Below are 23,457 nucleotides of genomic sequence, written 5' to 3'. Positions count from 1 at the left end.
TGCTGTCTGGGAAAGACTCCTTCCCTCCTACAACTCCTGACTTCATTCCACCACAATACCTACAACTTCTGACTTCTGGGAGGGGTAATGATGGGTTCATTTTCAAGGAATGAAATTTAACTGCCACATACGCTTATACATGTCAGGGGTGGGCTTCAAAAATTCCAGCAACCGGTTCTATGACCGGTTGCTGGGTGGGTGTGGCCATGGTGGGCGTGGCCTATTCAGCCTCTTGCACCATGGTGGGGGCCATTTTGGCTCTCCCCAGGCTCCGGAGGCAAAAATGGCCTCCCAAGCATCCAGAGGCCTGTTTCTGGCCTTCCCGAAGTTCCGGGAGGCCTGTTTTTTGCCCTCCCCAAGCCTTTTCATGGGCCCTATACTTACCTGGCATTCAAAATGGCTGCATGAGGACTCTTGGGGAAGGAAGGGTGGCTGGGCGGAGCCAGCCAAGGGTGGGATTTACCAGTTCGCCGAACCGGTAATTAAAAATGATAAAATTAGCTACCAGTTCACCCAAACTGGGGAGAACTTGTGGTAGCCCACCCCTGATACATGTCCCACAGAAGAGGGGACCAACCTATTCTTTAAAGCACCTGAAGACAAGACAAAAAATAATAAATGGAAGCTTATCAAACGGAGTTCCAACCTAAAATCAAGGAGAAATTTCCTGACAATAAGAACAATTAATCAGTTAATTGTTAAACAATTAATTGCCTGGGGAAGTTGTATCAGTACCTCTCTTGCTCATGTATTTATGAATCTGACTGTTTAAATCTTGAGTCCTTTCCCTCAAATAAATTGTTGGTCATTCCTGGGAAAGGGAAGAATCTGAGACTGCAGCTATACAGAAATTAAGTCCCATGAAATAAATAAATGAATATCTGTTGGTTGTAAAGCTGATAGAGGCAATCCCGGTGTACTTTGGCACTGAATTCGAGATGTTCTCAACACAGGACAATAAATATCAAGCACTGCTTTGCATGTACGTTTCTAATTTACTTCTCATCGGCAACAATGTTGAGAGCCTTTTATTTGAATGGTACTTGAATTGAAAAAGCAAATGGTCTCGTTGAAAGACCAAATGGTCTCATGGACAAACCAATTAAAACTATAACAATTAAATGGATTTTTAAGATAACTTTTCCAAACCACTTTTTGAGGGTCAAAGGATATTTTGACGTTTAGTGTGCTATAGACATGTTCCAAAAAAAAAAAAAAAAAGTGAACATGGAGACATAATAGATGAAACCAAAAATTCTAAGTGTTCTGATTTATTTTAAAGGCAACCAGCATAATCTAAAGAAATGTAGATAATTACTTCTTATATATTCTCCTCTTCCTTGACACTGAAAATTACAATGTGATGGAAACTTTTGTAGGAATTCTAGGAGTGGTTGTTTTGGGATACTTCCACCCATGAGATAGAAAGTTCAGTAATCTATAGAGCATATCTGGGCATAGGATAAATAGGAAATCTGAGTGAATATTCAATCCAGATATTCATTGTATTCGATCAAATCTCCTGCATCTTTGGTCTGATCCCATTGAATCGGTTCTGATTTAACTACCATGTGTGTAGGAGTGTGGATTTGTGCACAACCCCTCCCCCCCAGCATTAAAGTCTGAATTTGGTTGAATCAAATTTAACTGGTCTGATTTCATTCCAATTGATTTGAATATGCAATCCAAGCAAATTAAGTTTCTGAATTGAATCACTTATTCAGATTAGATTGGATCTGATTTTCACAGGCTTAGAAAATAAGGGACTAGTTTGGAGTGGATGGCTCTACTATAAAAGGTCTGATTCCTGGAATCCAAGCTGAGATCCACATTGGTTTCATTTTAACACCGTATGTGATTAGGCTATTCTCCCAAGCTTTTATATGTTACTGATAGAAACTTGGATAGTCGTTTCTTTTCTTTTTTTCCCTAGTTCTTTTTGACTGCAAGCCATTGCTTGCTTTATTGTTGTTGCTGTTTCATATTGATTGCATCCCCTGGGACCCGTGATAGAAAGTAGTGATATGTATTTGTATGTATAAATGAATTGGGTTAAAGACACTGAGCTTGTCAGCTGGAAAACTGACAGCCTGAGTTTGAGTGCCGCACGATGGACTGAGCTCCCGTTCCTTGCCTTCCAGCTCCTGCCCACCTAGCAGTTCAAAAGCAGGCAAATGTGAGTATATTAATAGGTTCCACTTCAATGGGAAGGTAACAGCATTCCGAGTGCCTTGGCGTATAGTCAGTCTGGCCACCTGACCATGGAAATTTCTTCGGACAACCCTGGCTCTCCCGGCTAAGAAACGGAGATGCCCTAAAGTCGGAAATGACTGAACAGGGGAAACTTTTACCTTTATATAAATGAATATAATCTTATTTTCCAACACTTAACACTGGATGACGTTAAGACAATTTGCAATGTGTTACCAAAAGCTTGAGTATGCCATCTTGAAACCATTGTGAGTTGTCTTCCTTCAGGCATTATCTTTGATGGCCAACACCCCTTCCCCAACTGTCCATATCTCCAAAGAGCGATGGAGTAATAAATCAAGCCATAAATATAAAGTTTTTGCAGTCCCTTTGAAGAACATCTCATCCACATGGTTTTCATAAACATGGGGTCTTTGCTGGCGCTGAGTGGGGTCTCTCCCTCCCTTTACCCCCCGAATAAAAAATATCGGTCTTCGGATAAACTGAATTTCAGGGCAGCTTTCTGAAATAGTTCCATCTCTTCCTCACCCTCCCAGCCCATTCCCAAGAAGCTAATAAAAGGAGACATGGCACCATTACAAGGAGTTAACCCATGCATTTCAAGAGGAAAAGCTAATTAGGAATCGAGATCCCTTCTGAAACCTCAGCTCTACGTTCACATCAAAGCTATTGCAAAGGGTGTATTTATGCCCCCATGGTATGGATGGTCTCCATGAACGCTGGTGAAATACCCGCTGATTGCTGATTGAAAACAGTTGTTAATTCTCTACTCCACTAAATTCCAAGTTGGTGGGAGGGGGGGAGAGAAAGAGAGAGAGAAAGAGAGAGAGAGAGGAAGGGGAAAAAAATTCCTTAACAAAGAACAGATTGGAAAGAAGCAAGTCCTTACTGTGTGGAAATTAATGGCAGATGCCTATGCTGATAGTTAAAATGTTTCATTAGATGCTAATGTCTTGCTGTGTTTTTAATTGTTCAGAAATTAGCCTCTAGAATATTAAAACCATCTGTTTGTTATCATGATGAAACAGAATACTTAAATAGTTATTAATTTTTTTGTGCGGGATTGCTTTCTTCCCTCCGCCTCCTTTTTCTCCCTGTCTGCACAACTTTGATCTGCTGAGATTTTGGGAAAACGTTGGCCATAAAAAAAAAGGGGGGGGTGGATTTAGAAAAAAAAATGCAGCCAAGATTTGGAAGTATATTTCCAATCTGGAAATAAAACTTCCCTCCCCACCCTGCCCTATATTTCACATGCCTGCTTTCTTTCGTAAATTATTACTCACCGTGGACAGGCTGACATTTTTTTAATGTGTGGTGCAAATGTGATGAAGTTTGCTGAGCTTGTATAATGGTTGCATTAAGGTGTAATGTGGGACATTTTTACACTCTGATGTTCAATTTTGGGTCTTGGGAGGTTAATTTGCAGATCAAATATATCCAATTCTTGGCAAATGTTCATTGTTCATTCACCATTGAAAGTATAATGTATCTTTAGTGCTTGATAGTAAATTTTTCTCTTGTTTTGTCAGGATTCAGTTTTTTCCTCTTTTGCCCTCACTCAGATTTGGCCTGCTAATTATGGGCCTTCCATAAAAGAAATCATTTTATTTGGAGAGAGAGTTCTAAATTAGTGTTTTCAGATCTATGAAATCTAGACAGAATCCATTCAGAAGACTATTAAGAGGAGGCCAGACTACAGATACTTCTCGATGTATGACCACAATTGATCCCAAAATGCCTGTTGCTAAGCGAGACAGTTGTTAAGTGAGTTCTTCCTCATTTTAAGGCCATTCTTGCCACAGTTGTTAAGTGAATCGCTGCAGTTGTACAGTTAGTAACATGGTTGTTAAGTGAATCTGGCTTCCCCATTGACTTTGCTTGTCAGAAGGTCACAAAAGGTAAACACATGACTTTGGGACATTTGCAACCATCATAAATATGAGCCAGTTGCCAAGCATCCAAATTTTGATTACCCGACCATGGGGATGCTACAACGGTCATAAGTGCAAAAAAAATGGTCATATATCACTTTGTTGTAACTTCAAACAGTCACTAAAAGAATGTGTCAACTCATATTTATATGGTCTTTTTAGAGTTGCCAACAGAAAGGGAGGGGGGAGCAGTGGCCAGCTTGCAAACTAAAACTGCATTCCATAAATGTTTTCAAAGATAGTAACTAGATGACTGAAGTTTCTGCCGCACAAAATTCTAACTGGAGAGCATGATTGATGACTCTTGGCAATGGATGTGTCCCATTGGGGAATATGACTTAAAATTCACCGAGGGGGTGGGGGGAAAACCAGGGTCAAGAGTAACAATGAATTATGTGTGTCAGAATCTGCTTCATCCAGGCAGTGCCGGACATTTTAACTCCCAATAAACCCTTTTTAAGTTTTGGAAGTTTGGCTTGAGACTCATGATTTAAATGGGGGTCTGTTGGAATCCTGACAGAATGGTTTTAATTTGAGGACTACCTGTATTTATTGACACTGTATCAGTCCCTCATCCTTGCTGTGGATTGTCTGTTTCATCCTCTTTCATACCCCAGCTATGAATTTTGTTTTATCACTTTTATCTTCAAAATATTAATATAAAATTAGTTGTTTGTATAAATGACTCCAGCATTTTACAATGCCTATCCAAAGCCAATATCTGTCCAATTTAAAGTTCTCATTCTCTGTGTTTTTAGCAGTTTTTCTATTTTCTTCCTTTCTCTTTCATTTTAAAATCTTAAAATTTTAGATGTTAAAATATTTACAACATTAGGTCGCTGACACACAGTTTTTTGAATGGAGTTGAACAACTGTATAAATTAGATAAATAAAGACATTACAACTGGCCTCTCAAATCCTGACTGGCTGGCTCAATGACTGGTTCCTTTGACTTTCTACCCTCAGAAAGACCTGCAATTCAGGCATTTTCTAGAACGAAGATGAAAAGGAAAATGCAGCTTGAACCCTTAATCAAATTGCAATATTTTCTTTTTTCTTCCTCCCACCCTTTTTTTCTTGTTGTTTCTGCCCTGGGCTTTCTCCATCACATGTCAAGCCAAAACTTTAGAATATGCTTTTCCTGCTGAACCTGGAAACCTATAAAGGAAAGCTGTGTGGGAATAAAAGAGGTCAGGAGTGCCATAAAGCTTTCTTTCTTTCTTTCTTTCTTTCTTTCTTTCTTTCTTTCTTTCTTTCTTTCTTTCTTTCTTTCTTTCTTTCTTTCTTTCTTTCTTTCTTTCTTCTTTCTTTTTATAAAAGAAAATCTCTGAAAAGCTGGTGCAAAGTAGCCACAGCGAAAGTTAGCAATTGCATATTCTTCATGCAGTGCGAAAGTAGGGAAAGCTGCAAGGGAACCTGGGAAGAATGATGCGAGGCTGAGTGCTTGCCATTAACTGTGGCAAATGGAGAGAATTGCGGTATACTTTAAAAGGCTGAATTGCAAGAAAATATAGGCTTCTCCTGACCCTTTGCATTCTGATGGTTTCACTGTGAGAAATATCACTGTTAAAATTACACCTTGCCAAGCGCACTGCTCTATCAATCACTCCCTCTTTGCGGTTTCAGTGCTGCTGAATTGCAGGTAAAGGATTTGATGGTCCATTAAAGCAATGGAACGAGCAGCGTTTGTCTCTCAATTCTGTCTCTTCTTAGCATTCCTCTTGGAGCGCAGGCAATGCACTTCGAAAAGAGAAGGAGAAAAAGATCAGAGTTTCTTGTGCTTAGAGTCATGGACAAGTTTTGAAGCCACTGCAATGACAGTCGGTTAACTGCTAAGCTGCTAAGGCTTGAGATTCTGTAAGGCTCTGGACAAGGAGTGTCAAACTCAATTTCATTGAGGGCTGTATCAGGGTTGTGTTTGACCTCAGGGGGCAGAGTGCGTGTGGCCAGAGTGGGTGTGGCCAGCTCAACGTCACTCATGTCGGGAGCAGAGTGCGTGTGGCCTCAGGGGGCAGAGTGCGTGTGGCCAGGGGGTGTGCAACTCAACGTCACTCATGTCAGGGGCAGTGCGTGTGGCCTCAGGGGGCAGAGTGCATGTGGCCAGGGTGGGTGTGGCCAGCTCAACGTCACTCGTCGGGGGCAGAGTGCGTGTGGCCTCAGGGGGCAGAGTGCATGTGGCCAGGGTGGGTGTGGCCAGCTCAGTCACTCATGTCGGGGGCAGAGTGCGTGTGGCCTCAGGGGGCAGAGTGCGTGTGGCCAGGGTGGGTGTGGCCAGCTCAACGTCACTCATGTCGGGGGCACCTGTGGTGGACTGAGCACTCTGCCAGAGAAAACGGGCTCCTGAGCTCTGTTTTCGGCTGCAACTTCCCCCTGCAACCCTCTGCCCCATGGCAGCAAAGAACAATCAAATAAACCACTTGATTGATTCCATCTCCATCCAGGGTTCTCAGACCCAGTGACAAAAAAAAACATGTCTTCAGGACCTTTCAGAAAAAGAACAGGATGGTGGCCAATCATAGGGAATATTGTTCCATAGAGAAGGGGCCGCCACTGGGAAGGTCCTTTTTTCTGGTCCCATAGATGTACATTCTTAATATATTGTATGGAGCTGCAACATATCCTGCCTTCCTGTCCTAGACAGCTGGACCGATGTAATAGGCGAGAGGTGATCCTTCAAGCAGCCTTGCCCCCAGTTAATGAAACGAGGTAGAGACATAAGTAATTCATGTTATCACATTCTGGTCCAGATGCTGCTTCTGAATGATCCTTAAGACCTGACTGGTTTTTAACCTCTCCAAGCTTTTCCTTCCCTTTTCCTTCCAGTGTCAAAGATGAAATCTTGGCAGCTAACATGCCACCTCATTTCAACTTGTCATTAGAGTAAGAGGAGGGAGGTATTGCTTTCAAATGGGTTAAATTGAGAAACAAAACTTCTATGATTCTGCTGAAGGCCATGGAAGCCCGGAATCTGTTCAAAGACATCACAACAGGTGTGGAGTTGAAGCAGATGGTTCTCATAACTATGAGAACTTATTTACATGAACTATGTGAAAGGTTGAGGATTTGGCTTGGAAAAGTGTTGTTTTGTTCTATGGACTGGGGTTTGGGAACCTCAGAGTTAGTTTTGCTTCAACATTACTCTGCTGTGTATTCAATAAATAGTAAGGAATTTCAAAAACAGAATGATCCTGGATTTTTATTTGTATTCTCAAGCTGGATGTTGACATCCAGATGTTAAAAACTTTAACTCCCAGAATGCCCAGATAATATAATCAACAGATTACCTGAAAGGTGAAAATTACCAGAAAATGAAGATAGGTTTCATGCAGGTAGCCCATAAAAAAATCCCTGCCTTCTAACCTCAAATAAACATTTATCTTAAAAGAAGACCAAGAAATAAATGAGGCTTTGAGGGCTGAGCGATTAAGTTGAAAAACTCTATCGTAAACCATTTAGCTGTCTGCCTATATAAATTATTCAAGTTCCAGAAGTTAGCTTGTGGTTGAGTTCCAAGGACCTAATAGGGATGTAGCATCTTAATGACAAAAACAGTGCTAAATCAATCAGGCCCGAAGATGAGGAATGCCAACAAGGAGCAATTAAACAGCAATCAAGAACAATTGCACTTTTAACACTGATCACCAAAGCCTAGAGATTAAGCTGAAGAAATGTGTTTTATGATTCTTCTACTCACGGTTTAAAAGCCTCTCATTTTTAATGGGGGAGAAGAGGGAAAAAAATCTATTTAATCATATCAGCTCTATTGAACTAGGTCACTGTTTTTCTTCAAACGTGTCACCTTTCAAATGTGTGGCCTTCAGGCTGGTTGGGGAATACTGGGTGTTGAAGTCCACATACCTTAAAGGAACCATGTTTGAAAAACACTGTAGTAGATTTTAACTAGATTTTTTAACAAAATGGAAATGAAATGAAATTTACATTTTGCTCTGTTTTTAGAGCAACTACTTTTTAGAGCGTGAGCGTCAACCTTTTCATTTATCTGGGCCACATTAATGAGGAGGAATTGTCTTGAGCTGCGTATACAATATATAATATAGTTAATTTGAATAAATATAACTAAAATTGCATAATAATGTTAAACATTTACATTTCATGGGGCTGCATTACTAACTGTCCAGGGCCGCATGCAGCCCATGGACTGTGGGTTGGACATCTATTTCATAACTCTGTCTTGGGACGTTTCTCAGAGAAAACAAACTTATTACAATATTATGGTATATTATAGTCACTGCATCCTGGGGATTTTTCTCAATTCAGAAGTGGCTATCTTAATAGGATTTCAGGCTAAATTCCTGTTGTGTGCCTCCTCTGTTTGAATCATAGCAATAGCACTTAGACTTATATACGGCTTCATATCACTTTATAGCCCTCGCTCAGCAGTTTATAGAGTCAACTTATCACCCCCAACAATCTGGGTCCTCATTTTACTGACCTCAGAAGGATGGAAGGCTTAGTCAACCTTGAGCCAGTAAGGATCAAACCCTTGACAGTCAGCAGAATTAGACTGCAATGCTGCATTCAAACCACCATGCTCCTCATCTATCCAGCAAATGACTGCCTTAAATATGTCTGAATGAAATAACAATCATAACACAAGAATTTTCTGAATTTACTCTCAGAGGCTTTTTAATGATTGTAGATGTATGTCATATTCAGGGGTCTCCAACCTTGGGTCCTTGAAGCCTGGCGGACTTCGACTCCCAGAATTCCCCAGCCAGCTTTGCTGGGGAATTCTGGGAGTCGAAGTCCGCCAGGCTTCAAGGACCCAAGGTTGGAGACCCCTGTACTATGATTGGAAATATCACTGATGATATATAGGAAGTATGTCTTCTTTGTGGTAGCACTCTGATTTATACAATCTCTTTATGTATTCAGAATTGAAAGCTACTGTAAGTTCCATGAGAAACATTTCTTAGATGTTGGTCAAGAGCTCAAGGACATGACTTTTAATTGTTGCAGTCCAAGGACATTTTCTGCCTCTTACTAATTATCCTAATCTCTTAAGTAGAAGTCATGGAATTCAGCACCATGGACAGCTTCTTACTAACTGGCTTTTCTGCTCTTGTTGTGGTAAAAAACTCAATACAAAAAAGTCGCTCAACAGAAAACTAAAGCTGCTCAAAAAGAGCTTTTTTTTCTTCTTCTAGAAATGGGGTTTCCAGAGTAGCAAGCTCATTAGGTTCTTCACCTAACTAATTCATTTTAAACATTCTTCTAATTAAATAAAATGATAGGTTAGTATTCTGCAAAACATCTTCAAGCATAAATTTTATTTCTAAGAATGGCCAGGATTCTGCATACACCTAGTAATGGAGTTATTAGATTATAAACTAACAGATAGACCAGTATTTTGCTTGCTTTGGGGTATCTCTAAGTTTGATGAGTGGGCAAATCCATCATGGCATTCATCATTGTGCATCATTTTAGGTCTCAATAAATAAAAGCAGGTTGGTATTTTCCCCTCATTCTTAGAAATTTTCATCCCATCTAGTATCCAGTCTTTAAAAGCATAAAATGATTTAGCAACTTGCAACAACCAAAACAAATCTGTTTTCCCCGAGAAGCCTTTTATTATTATTTTTATAATTAATTCTAAAATCTTGTAGTAAAAGTCAATAGACCAAATTTATCTGGATCTTTAATCTGTGTATAACTTTGTTAGGTCGAAATTGCTTTAGCTTTTTGCTCTGTGTTTCAATTTCTTTCTTAAGCTTATAATTAATTTTTCTTTTGTTTAGCGTTCAACATAAATTCACCCATTATCCCAAAGTACTGTTTGGAAGGTCTCTAATAGCTTTAAGATAGTTAATAGGCATTTTTCAAAAGTTAGTAGAAAGTAAGATTTATGAACCTGGGGTCCCTTAAAACAGGGGTCCGCAAATCCCAGGCCATTAACTGCCCAATAGGAACCAAGTGCAAGTGAGTGAAGCTTCATCTATGTATGCGCGGGATTTAGGTAGCATGCAGAACCATGCCCTCCTCCCCATAGCCCTAAAGGTTGGGGGGCACTGCTTTAAAAGGTTTTGTCATGGTTGTTCACAAGATTGCTGATCCTGTTGTCTCCCAGCAGTCAAACCCATGGAAAATTACTGTCTTTTGGTCTCCTTGCAAAGTGCAGCTATTCAGAGAATATGTGGGTGATCTCCTGCCCTCTCTTTATCCAGAGAGGTTCCAACTAACCAGTGACTGGTTTTGTAGTCTTCGCCATGGACATCAGTTTTGCTTTTACAGAGACATCTTCAGTTCGTCGTATTTCTCTGGAAGTTTCCACCTGATTATACATGCATATGCTTAAATTGTGTGCAAAGCTATTTTAGCCAGTCATGCTAGAAAGAAAGCAGGGTCTTTGAGTATATTTGAAAAGCTTAAAAAGCCAGATTACAGTACTTGTGAGGAAATAATTGCATATGAATGGGTGGTTTGTATGTTTAATTTTCATTGTGGTCAGGGACTAGTGGATTGAAATGATATTTACTGTCTATAACTTGGTGGTGAAGCATCCATCTGTCTATTTATTTGTTCCCAATTAGCTGAATGGCAAAATGTCAGATCGTTTGTTGGTGTATTATGAAGAAGCTTGCTTCTGTACAAGAGCATTCTAGTGTAGGGTCATAGAATCAAAATAGGCTGGTTGATGGAGGATCTGTTAATGAAATCTGAGCAATTTATATTTATAGGGCAGGGTTGTCAAACTCGATTTCATTGAGGGCTACATCAAGGTTGTGTTTGACCTTGGGGGACCGTGGTGGGCATAGCCAGGGTGGGTGTGCCACGTATGGCCAGGTGGGTGTGACCAGCTTGACATCACTTGTTGTCAGGGGCACCTGTGGTGGCCTGAGTGCTCTGCCAGTGAAAACAGGGTCCTGAGCTCCATTTTCGGCTGTGACAACTTACTGCAACCCTCTGCCAGCAAAAATGGACCTCAGGAAGCCCTTCATTTTTTCTTGCAGAGGCACTGCAGGCCAGTCCTCTGATGTTTCCAGGGTGGCCTCGCAGCCCAGATCTAAGCACCCCATGGGCCAGATGCAGTCCCTGGGCCTCGAGTTTGACACCCCTGCTATAGGGCAAGTATTTGTATTTGGGGATGGAGGTGCATTTGGAGGTTACAACTTTGAGTCATAATTTCAAAGCATGATCGAAGCTGTGAACGGATACCCAAATTGAAATACTCCCTGATATGTTATGTTCCCTAGTGTGATGATGATGATTACATACCATCAAGTCATTGTCGACTCTTTAGTGACTGCCTAGGTAGCTTTTCTCCATGATGAAAAATGCAACCCAATACCTGCCTCCTTGGATATTGCACTGAATTCACTGGCACTTAGCCTCTGATTGCATCCCACAATTTGAATCACAAAATCCTTTATGAAAGAACGTAGTTCTGATTGGGCATCTAATCTGGGGTTGTCTGTAATATCTGGCAGTGGATTATCAGATTTCCTGGCAAGAGTTTTTCCAGCATTTTCTTGAAATCCCAACAATTAAATATGAATGTTTCTGTGTGCAGAGCACATACTTGATCACTAAATTGCACTGTTTCCAGATTACAGTCAAGCAGTTGATTAATGTTACCCAAAGTTTCTATGGGGTACAAAATGTGTGATGAGAAAGTGGTGATTAAGACTTCAGGAACATTATCAGAAGTGAAGATGTTTATGCTTCCTTTTGTTTGTTGTCACCAGCCACCATTTGGTCCTTAGATGTAGAAACATGTTGGGGAATTATATGACAAGAACAAAGCAGCATTTCTTCAGAGTTTAATGTGAATACATTCAATTCAATTCAAACCTTTATTGTCAATGCACAACCTGTATACAACTGAGCCTCCCTTAGTGTACTCCCACACACACACAATGCAACTCCCAGTGAAAGACAGAAAATCCCAAACCCAGTGAATCATACTAACAAACACACAATCCTATTGCACCAATGTGAACATATTGCATGTTGTGGGATTCAATTTTTGTGGTGGGATTCAATTTTTTTTAATACTGGTTCTGTGCGCATGGTGTGGATTGGTGACTATGGCTTGGTGGGCATGGCAGGGGATGGATACTGTAAAATCTTCATTCCCACCCCACTCCAGGGGAAGGTTATTGCAAAATCGCCATTCTCCCCCCACCCCACTAACCTGCTTTCCAGCTCCGTTCTCATGTGCAGGGCAACAAAAGAAGGCCCAGCCAATCAGCTGAGACTTGGGAGGCAGAGAATAGATGGGGGCGGGGCCAGTCAGAGGTAATATCCCGAACTACTCAAAGTTTCTGCTGTCGGTTCTCCAAAACTAGTCAGAAGCTGCTGAATACCACCTCTGGTTGTGCTGGCCCCGCAAGTCTGTCGTATTACATAGTTGTGATGTTATTTTGCATTCAGGTGTCTGACAGCCCATGGATGAAAACTGTTCTTTAGCCTGTTTGTGTGGCTGGCTATGCTCCTATATCTCCTTCCCAATGGTAGGAGGGTAAAGAAATGCTGACCAGGGCGTGGGTCATCCCTGAGGATTTTCCTCACTGTTCTAAGGCAGCGAGCCCTAGAGATTTCGTCTAGTGGTATCAGCGATGAAAGTGGACTATCAGAATTTAGTTCCACGTGCTCAGTCACATTTGCCCAAGTCCAGAGCTGGTCTATCAGGAAGCAAGAGGAACACAAGTCTGTAGTCATCCAGACCATGGTTGTACCAAAGGTGCTTTTTCAAAAGGCAACTGGACTTCCTCTGTTTTTCCTTGAAGATGTTTTGTTTCTCATCCAAAAGCTTCTTCAGTGGGGAATGGAAGGACCATGAGCCACAGCGATGCAGTGGTTAGAGTGCAGTACTGCAGGCTACTTCTGCTGCCTGCCCGCTGCCTGAAATTTGGCAGTTCAAATCTCACCAGGCTCCAGGTTGACTCAGCCTTCCATCCTTCTGAGGTCGGTAAAATGAGGACCCAGATTGTTGGGGATAAACCGTTCAGAGAAGGCTAACAAGCCCTGTGAAGTGGTATATAAGTCTAAGTGCTATTGCTATTTATATTCCTTGCAGTCATCTGGTCATTAGCACTCCCTCTGAGAGACCACTTGGAGGTTTATCTGTGTGCTCAGGTGATCCTGAATAGTGCTTCGGAATCACAGGTATCTCAGGCAGAGTGGATAGATCTGAGTCTGCCACATAAGCTTCCTTTCACCCTCAAACTATGCTCAGATTGCTGGATAATACTTTATCATTATTAAAGTTGGGGGGGAAAAAGTTTCAATTAACATCTGTGAGTGGATGCTATTTCGCCTCTTGCCTTAGGCAACAAAATTACTGGGTCCAAAACAAGAAATGGTTCGATAGAGCGACCAACGTGCTTTAATCTCCAGGCTAGAATGGATGCCTTCAAATATCTTTCTTAGACAGACTGTAAACTTTCATTTCTTACTTTTGTTCTGCAGCTTAATCCAGGGCAAAACAGCTGCCGAGACAGTGACAGTGAAAGTGCAAGCGGAGAATCGAAAGGCTTTCGTCGGAGCAGTTCGAGAGAGAGACTCAGTGACGTAAGTGTAACTTTTACTGCATTCAATACTTCTTAGATGGACATTTAACCCAGTCTGGGGAAGAAAAAAAAACCCTATGAGTCAAAGACTGGCACTCCAGATGCTAAAGACCCAACCTCAGAGTTATTTCCAAGGGTATCTTTGCAAATGGTTAACTTTTTCATGGAGCTAGGGTAGTCGTGGCCTGCATGTGACACATCGGCCCACAAACCACCAATTTGACACCCGTGGTTTAAAGGGAACATTATGGGATATTGATTGATGGACATGATGAACTGAAACACTGAGGAAGAAGTGTCCCTACTCACCTAGATGGGAGACTCCAAAAGTAAATGAGATACAGATGGTCCTCAACTTACGACCATTCATGTTATAAATTCCAATGGTGCTGAAAAAAGTGACTTATGACAGGTCTTCAAACTTACCTGGCACAGTGTCCCTGGGGTCATGTGATCACAATTTGGGTGTATAGCAGCCAACTCACACTTACAACGATTGCAACACCCTGCAGTCATGTGATTGTCATTTGTGACCTTTCCAGGCAGCTTCTGACAAGCAAAGTCAATAGGGAAGCTACCAGGGAAGGTCATATAAGTTGTTGTCATATGATGTCTTGCTTAATTGCACCACTCAACATCAAATTTTCTGGTCCCAATTGTGGCCATAAGTTGAGCACCATGTGTCTATTCCTTTGGGAGGAAGCAATCTATGAATGTTTATCAGTCATGAGAGCTAAATGTCAGATATAATGTAACCTGCCCTAGAAAATCAGTTTTAAATGATCAACACTGGTGAGATGCGGCCTTGTACTGTATCTTCTTGGTGAGACAATATTGATTTGAACAGGATGAAATACAGTGGTACCTTGGTACTCATCGTTCATTGGTTCCAGGAGGTGCGATGAGAACCAAAAACAATGAGTACCAAACAATTTTTTCCCATAAGGAATAATGTAGTGAGTCACAAGACAGCTGATACCGACAAATTCGAGCTTGTGTGTTGAGTATTAACAAATAATGAATACCAGAACAACATTTTCACATCAAAATGTGTTGAATACCAACTTTGATGAGTTTCAAAGCAGCTGAGTACCTAGGTATCACTGTATGTTGGATAGACGAACCTTTGTGACCCAGTGGGAACCTTCTCCTCTTTTTCATGGAATGTCCCTCACAAATTGTTAATGTGTGTACAGTAACAAAACACATATGTTTCCTAGAGAACAAAGCAACTTCCCTTAGTATATGTCCTCTTAATTCTAGCAATTGATTGAGAGGATTGAGTCCTGTCCTGGGCCAATAAGAATGCAGCCAACTGGCATTTGTAAGAATGAAGTTATGGAAATAACCATGGAGCCCAAGGTCTTTTAAAAAACATCTGTCAGCAGAGGTACCAATGATAAGTTGGGGGAAAACAGTAATTCTTTCCAGACAAAATTGAAAATTAAAAGTACTGGGTCTGGGTAAATGTTGGCTTGGCCATGATCTCAATGGTTAAGGTTTGGAAAAACAAAGTTGTAAGAGTAGCATTAAAATCACAATAACTGATAGCTTTGGGATAAATATGGCGTGGAAACTTGTAATCCATACTCATAAAGGACAATGTCAGCTGGAGCAGTTGGCAGTCTTTCTGCTAATAATAATCATGTGCCTGCTTTGCAGAAATTTAAATCTGCTTTTCTCCAAACTCCCGAGATCTCCAGCTCACTAGTAACATTGACTGAGAGACTTAACAAGCCTTTATAATGAGATAAATATCTTGCTAACCAAGCTAAAACAAATAATCTAGGTTTTCCTCCTGCTGAAGTACAGATTGTCTTAATTATTTTTTAAAGGAAAAATTAGTTCTGAACTACAATTTTAAATTTGGTGCTTATTATAACATCAATAGCCTACCTCTTGCATGGATATCATTTTTCTTTGTAGCTTGTCTAGGAAGGAGGGTGGGTACAAGAGAGAATGTGCTGTGGTCCCATTATTGGGAATATTAAGAGAAATAGAAAATGTGTCTGATAGCAGAGGGTGAAGTCAGTTATTCTATGGGTTGGAAGAGAAAAGCTTCTTTCAGTTGTTCTGTACTCTGGCAATTGTCAGCTTTGATGGCGTCCATTTGCAGTAGCAATATACACTTATGGTGGTGCAGTGGTTAGACAGTGATATTGCAGGCTAATTTTGCTGACTGCCAGCAGTTTGATTCTCACCGGCTCAAGGTTGACTCAGCTTTCCATCCTTTCTAGGTCAGTAAAATGAGGATCCAGATTGTTGGGGGCAATAGGCTGACTCTATACCACTTAAAGAGGCCTGTAAACAGCTATAAACACTGTGTAGCCGTATATAAGTACTGTAAGTCTAAGGGCTATTGCTATAACAGTTCCTGAGAAAGGGACTTGGTATGAGTCTGTTTTACAATCTTATTAACTAGACAGGTGTTATTGGAAGAAGACTTCCCTTCGTGCAGTACAGTGCAATAGCATTGTGAAGATTGCTCCTCCAGACTCAAAGTTTGAAGCTATCATCCTGTTAGGCCATGGGTATCAAACTCGATTTCATTGAGGGCCGCATCAGGTTAGGGGGGCAGGTGTGTGTGGCTGGGGGGGCATGGCCAGCATGATGTCACTTGTGTTGGGGAGCACCTGTGGTGGTCCGAGCACTCTGCCAGCAAAAACAGGCTCCCGAGCTCTGTTTTCAGCTGCAACAGCCCCCTGCAGCCCTCTGCCAGTGAAAACGGAGCTTGGGAAAGCTGCGCATGGGCCCTTGCAAGCTCCATTTTTGCTTTCAGAGGTACCATGGGCCAATCTTTTACTGTTTCCAAGTTGGCCCTGTGGTCCAGATCTGGCCCCTGGGCCTTGAGTGACACCCCTGTGTTAGGCCATACCAAAGGAAGAAAGAGACACCAAGACTGAACGTTGCTTCTACTATATTTAGGGCTGTGTCTTGTTTAATAACTTCCCTAGTTGTTACAGTAAAAAAAAAAATACTCACTGACAGTTGCAACTTTCATTTATTCCCAGAAAGACGTTTAGTTTTAGTTATGGCCGGCAAAATCCTCTCACCCAAGTTCAGTTGCCGGCCCCTCTGATGAAATGAACTTGAGTTGGCATGACTGGAGAAGGTTTTCCTGGAAGTCTGCCCAACAGTCTGACTTGATGCCTCGTGTCAGTTTTACTCATAGTCTTGGGAAAGGGTTGGACCTGAATTTAAAAGACAACACAGGAAGACAGAGGAATCAGCCTGGCAAACAAAGCAAGAGAGCGGTGTAGGGAAAAACAAAACCAAGGATGCTGGTAAATCCTGAGAAGCTGAAATGGAAGTGCGAATTTGTTTAATCAATTTTTATTTCCCTATAAACAATATTTTAATTCACCTCAATAACATCTCTCAGGCTCCAAAGAAAATATTATTTCAGGCTTCCTTTCCTTTCCTTTCCTTTCCTTTCCTTTCCTTTCCTTTCCTTTCCTTTCCTTTCCTTTCCTTTCCTTCCCTTCCTTCCCTTCCCTTCCCTTCCCTTCCCTTCCCTTCTTTACTTTTCTCCTCCACCTTCTCCATCTTCGTGTTTCCTCCACCTTTTCTCCTTTGGGGAATATAGGGAGCTGAAGGTTGACCATCTTAAAATTGCTAAGGTTGAAACACTAATCAGGACTGAGCTGTCCTTTGTCAGATAACCTGCCAACAACTGACCTTCTGCCTCTTGAGAATTCATGTCTACCCTCCTTCCATTATTTTCCCAGCATCCCTACAATCTCACACATACTCATCCTTAAACCATTTGGAGTTGAGTATTCATCTACATAAAAATAGCAATCTATAAAATGGATGGATGGATGATTAATGAATCAGTGATTAGGGTAGGAAAATTGCTGGAATTATAGTAAGAAAAGTAGGAAGGAACATCCTCCACAGCTCTGCTTTCTGGCAGTGGCTTGACCCAGGCAATGAAATTTTCTCCAATGGGCACTGTCTTTCATGGCATTTGTGCTTTTAACCACCACTATATAATGAGCCACTGAGATGTGCCAAAGGTGACACGAAAAGAAACATAGACTGATAATAGCTTGTTAGTAGAGGTGACTTTACGAGAGTGAAAATATGTCTACTGGCAGTCAATACTGTCAGTAGGCATATTTGGAGCAGACTGTGGTTGTAGTAGCCATTGTAGATATCCAACTTTCCTAAGGGCGGCAGGTGAATTATGGCTTTAAATCTCTATCCTAGTTCTAAAAGATATACTATATCAGCTGTTGGCTGGTTAAGTGGCAAAAAACCCAATAGCAAGGATTACAGGTAGTCCTTGGGTTATGACCACAGTTGGGACCAGAATTTCCATTGCAATTGTTAAGTGAGTCACGCCCGACTTTGCAACCTTTTTTTTGCCATGGTTGTTAAATGAATCACTACAGTTTTCAAGTGAATCATGTGGTTGTGAAGCAAATCCAGTTTCCCCCATTGACTTTGCTTGTGGCAGTCACATGACCCCAGGGTGCTACAACCATTGTAAACATATGCTAGTCGCCCAACACCTGGATTTTGATCAGGTGACCATGGGAATGCTACAACTGTTGTAAGTATGAGGACCAGCCTTTTCTTTTTTTAATAGTGTTGCAATGCGGTCACTAAAGAATGGTTATAAATTGAGCACTACCAGTATATTCAGTTAGGAGACATTCCTTGACCTAAGCATTAAAACTAGCCTCCATTCAGAAAACAGGTTGCAGCTCTTACCAAAGATGGATTTGATTTTGATGGATTTTGTACTTTGGAAAAAGTGCGAAGAAGAGCAACTAAGACGATTAAAGGCCTAGAGACTAACACATATGAAGAATGGCTGCAGGATTTGGGTATGGCCAGTCTAGAGAAAAGAAGGACTAGGGTTGGGAGGACAATAGCAGTATTCCAGTATTTGAGGCTGTCCCCAAAGAAGGGCGAGGGTCAACTTATTTTGCAAAGCACCAGAAGGCAAGACAAGAAAAAATGGATGGAGACTAATCAAGGAGAGAAGCAACCTGGAATTAAGGAGAAACTTCCTAAAGTGAGGACAATTAACCAGTGGAACGGCTTGTCTTTAGACGTGATGGGTGCTTCATCATTGGCGATTTTTAAGAAGAGATTGCACAGTCCCTTGTCTGAAATGGCATAGGATCTTCTGCTTGAACAGAGGGCTGGACTAGAAGACCTCCAAGGTCCCTTCCAGCTCTATTCTGATTCTGATCTCCCATCCTTCTATTTGCAGCACACGGGGAGAGAGGTTGACAGAGTGAAAGGGAAGGAGAGGCATTCTCAGAAAAAAAATGTATAGGCAGAAAAAAATTTACCCTGTGGTAGACTAAGGCCAATTAATTAGCCAACAGCATTTGGCATCGAGGGGATGAGTTCATGCAGAGTACCTTGGCCTTTTGCTTTGCTCTTCTTATTCTCTCTCAACCTCCAGCTCCTCCTTGCTGTATTTCCATTTGTGTTGCTTTTGTGGGACTGACAACTTGTTTTCTGCTTTCTGGATAAGACTGCCCTGGGGCTCTGAAGATGTTGGAGCTGTCAGTTCTCTCCCCCTCCATCCTTATGTAAAGCAGGGAGCACTGTCACCAAGTTCGCCTCATCAAAACCTCGCCTGCAGTGGAATTCATTCACTCGAGACTTTGCTTGGAGGCAAGATGGCTGCTCCTTCTGTTTCCTTCATCCAGGAATTCAGTTCCACCCAACTTTGTCTTCCCAAACCCTCTGAATTACTTGCATTTTCATTCATTTCTCCCGGAGCTTCGTCTCATTCCCCCATTCTACTCTTCTCTTTTCAAAGCTGCTTCTTTTTTTTAAAAAAAGGCTTTATTTATAGATACACATCAGTTCTCAAATATTCTAGTATAATATGGAATTTGCTAATGGAGTACTGGAAAATGGCTGCTGGAGGTAATAAAATATGGAAAATGCTATAGGATATTGCAGTGGGATACTAAAAATTTATGACTGGCATTATATTAAGTAGTAGATTATTTAATCACACTCTATCTAGTTAGTAAGCCCTGAATGGGAAGCATGCTTAGGATGCTAATCTAAAACCAAATAAACCACATGATATCTTAGCATAACATAACAAATTCTGCTTTTAGTGCTACATTGGAATTACATTACTTCTTAATGCTCAGGGAAGGAAATCCTATGCAAAGTAAAAATAGATACCGTGTTTCTCACAAAATAAGGCCGGGCCTTTTTTTTTTTTTTTTTTTTGAGCCCTGAAAAAACAGCTAGGACGTCTTTTGGGGGTGAATTAATTTCTTCCCCCCGTGCACCAGCGCCATCTCCAACAACAGCATCTGAGTCGCTCCCGCTTTCCCCCCGTCCCCATAACAACAGGGAAAAAAACATTTTGAGGTACTTGGGAGCTCCGCGTGCTGCGTTTTGGTTTAATCTCGAGCGGCTGGGTGGGTGTGAGAAGAACCGAGCGAGAGTCTCTGCTGCTGCTACCCTTGGTGCTTCAGCCTCGGGCTCTGCAAGTTTGCAAAAGTCCCAGTGCGCATCCTGTTCCTGCATTCCAAGTGCCCAGGCCGAGCTGCAGCTGTCCCTCTCTCACCACCAGCACCATCTCCAACAACAGCGGCAGCAGCGGTGGAAACCGTGGAAGTTACGGAGGTGGCTCCCCCACTCAAGAAGCGGTTGAAACGCTTCCATGGTTCCCACCACTGCTTCCGCTGTTATTGGAGACGGCACTGGTGAGAGAGGGACAGCTGCAGCTCGGCCTGGGCACTTGGAATGCAGGAACGGGATGCGCACTGGGACTTTTGCAAACTTGCAGAGCCCAAGGCTGGAGCACCAAGGGTAGCAGCAGCAGAGATGCTCGCTTGGCTCTTCTCATGCCCACCCAGCCGCTCGGGATTAAACCAAAATGCAGCGCGCGGTGCTCCCAGGTACCTCAAAAAAAATTTCCTGTTGTTACGGGGACAGGGAAAAAGCGGGAGTGACTCAGACGCTGGTGTTGGAGACGGCACTGGCGAGAGAGGCGCCAGCACCGGTGGGAACCGTGGAAGCTACGGAGGCCTGAGAAGCGGCTGAAACGCTGCCAGACATCCATGCCAACGCCGCCCGCCTGCTGACCCAGGTAAGGGAGGGGTAAGGGAGCCCTCCGTGCTCCACCATGATTAGCTGTTAGGAGCAGCTGATGGTGAGACGTAGCTGCCCGTGGGGGACTCCTAATGGCAAGTTGCCCCCCGCCTTCCTCCCCCCAATTTTGCATGTTTTAAACTAGGCCTAAATTTGGGGGAAGGGGCTTAATTTCATTTTATGCCTAGAAAACATGCTGGGTCTTCCTATTGCGGGGGGCATATTGTTGGAGAAACACGGTAGGAGCTACACATTTTTGTTTTGGTCATCTATTTGGGTCATCTGCGGAGAAAGAATGAAAAACTGATTGTGATGGAACCTAAAGGTACTTTTTCAAAAGACAACTGGATTTTCTTTGTTTTTCTTTGAAGATGTTTCGCTTCTCTTCCAAGAAGCTTTTCCTTCAGAACCGAAGAAGCTTCTTGGATGAGAAGCGAAATGTCTTCAAAGAAAAACAAAGGAAGCCCCATTGCCTTTTGAAAAGCATCTTTGGGACAACCATGACCTGGATGACTTGAGAATCTCCATAGACGATTGTGGTGGAATGTAGCCTGGATTCCCAGGAGGGAGCAGCTACATTCCAGAGGACCAAGAGAGAATGAAGGGTAGACCGTTTGACTGGAAGGAAGAGAGCTAAGATTGCTCCTGCTTAGAAGTTCTCAGAGAATTATCTGTAATGATGCAAGTAATTGCTTTAGTTTGGCAAGATTTCTTTCTGTAGGTGAGGAACAATAAAGGAAAGTACTCAGAAGTAACTGCATATCTTTCTTGGGTTTTTTGGCACTGGAAAAACATTATTAAATATAAATGGAAAAATATTGACATGATATGTGAAAGCAGTCCTTTGCTATATAAAGGCTAATGTGTTGGACATGGACTTGGGAGATTCAGATTTAAATCTAGATTCAACTATACATGGAGGAATCTACAGGTATGGTAAAAGGTGTCAAAATGCCATCTCCAATGGTGTGTTTGAAGCCTCGGTGTGTGATGCTCATAAAATATATATTATTTATTTATTTATTGTATGTATAAAAATAAATCATATTATTCACTAAATAAATAAATGTAAGAACGACGACAAATACAAGAACAATTAAAATTACAGAGGACTCGATTAGACTAAAAAGTCACAAGCTTGAGTGGAGAGAGGAGATAGTCATTTCCCTGTCATTGCACCAACCCCCTCCAGTGTAAAGCACCTCCATCAGGGTCCCATCTCAACTGGCAGAGGCAAGACTTAAGGTTGCTTTGGAAGACCAGAAGGCTGGCCTCCAGCAGCAAGGTGTTCCAAAGAGTGGTCCACAGCAGGAAAGGCTCTTACCTTAGACCCTGCCAGCTGAAATTCCTTGGCTGATGGGGTCCACAGTAGACCCTTTCTGCTGGCGCAGTTGGGGCAGACCAGTCCCATTGGGGCAAGATGGTTCCTCAGAAATTCTGGACCCATGCCTTAATTGGCTTTAATAGTGATAACCAACACCTTCAATTGCACCCAGAAGCAGATTGCAACTGGTGAAGCTCACATTAAAGTGGTGTTACATGTACCATACTAGGGTTGCACCATTGCAGCCATTGTCCTGACTTTTGACATGCCCTGCAAATACCTGTGGAGTGACAGAAGTTCCTGGCTACTGTGAGCTTATCAATTCTTTCTGAGCCTGGCTTATGTCCTATCCTGAGCTTGGCCATGGAAAGTGGGATATAAATCTAATGACCAACAATGAACCTAAATGTCAGGTTAAGCTTTAGAAGATATTGTCTTGTTTTACAGGGAAGGCAATTGCCTTTTATAATATTTCTTAGCTTCTTAGCTTCCAGAAGGGATCTCCAAGAGCTAAGATCAGCACATTTGCTGTCCCTTTTAGGGATAATTTCTTGCAGACTATACTGTGGGCAGGATTCATGTTCAGCCTCTGATATATCCCCCTTTTAAAATCTTTTTGACGCTCTTCACTCTCATTTCTAAAGCAGCAGGTTGCATGGCTTGAACAGGTATCTCACATCAGGGAGCTGAAGTGAATGATTGTTGAGAGAATCACAAAGCAACCCAAGTTCCTGTGTGGAACTAGACTGAAAGATGCTTCACCGTAGGGCTCCATACTGTTAAACTCTGATAGAAACCTTTTTTGGCATGGTAGTTTTCCTAGCAATAATACATACTGTAAGTGTCATTTGGTTTGCTCTTCTCTTCTTTGGGGATTTTCTGAACTCAGATTTCCTGGATATGTCCCACACAAGAATTCACCAACTATGGCTCTATTTAGGGCCAGAGTTAGCTTTTTTCAAAGCCAGGTTCAGAAAGGGGAGGTAGAGAAAGGATCTGGATTTAAGGGCATTGAGTAGATGCTGCTGCTCTTGTGTTGGGAGCAGAAAAGCACTTCCAGGTTAAAGATTAACTGGTGATATCACAGATGCCCATTTGGGGGGTGGGATGGGGGTCCTTATATGTCCCCATCAGGTAAGTATAATATATAATATAATCATTGTACAAATCTATATAGCACTAGCTGGATACCCGTGCTTTGTAACGACACTATGTGATTGGGCTATGCAGGAGAAATCTGGTTCACAATCCGTTGGCTCAGTGGTGGTCAGTGATTGAAAACACATAAGGGAATATTGCTCCCTCCGCCTTGAATCGGAAGCAGTTCCATAGGTGGAATGCGTAGACATTTTGGTTTGGCAGTTAGAAGAGA

General features: G+C 42.0%; 1 protein-coding gene across 8 annotated transcripts in view; it reads left to right on the top strand.

The window, feature by feature from the left end:
• Window positions 1-23,457, top strand: part of AUTS2 (activator of transcription and developmental regulator AUTS2) — a 1,004,882-nt gene that overhangs the window by 377,204 nt on the left and 604,221 nt on the right. For all 8 annotated transcript variants that reach the window (XM_087957493.1, XM_026672356.2, XM_087957503.1 and 5 more), the window contains one exon: window positions 13,575-13,676. In XM_087957493.1, coding sequence (XP_087813619.1) covers window positions 13,575-13,676 — 102 coding nt within the window. The remainder of the gene's footprint in view (window positions 1-13,574; window positions 13,677-23,457) is intronic.

This window comes from Notechis scutatus, chromosome 1, assembly GCF_049901735.1.
Source record: "Notechis scutatus isolate UNSWTSFEM ecotype Mainland chromosome 1, rNotScu1.2, whole genome shotgun sequence".
Lineage (NCBI taxonomy): Eukaryota > Metazoa > Chordata > Lepidosauria > Squamata > Elapidae > Notechis > Notechis scutatus.
The sequence above is the reverse complement of the archived record's forward strand: the minus strand, read 5'-3'. Positions and strand labels throughout refer to the sequence as shown.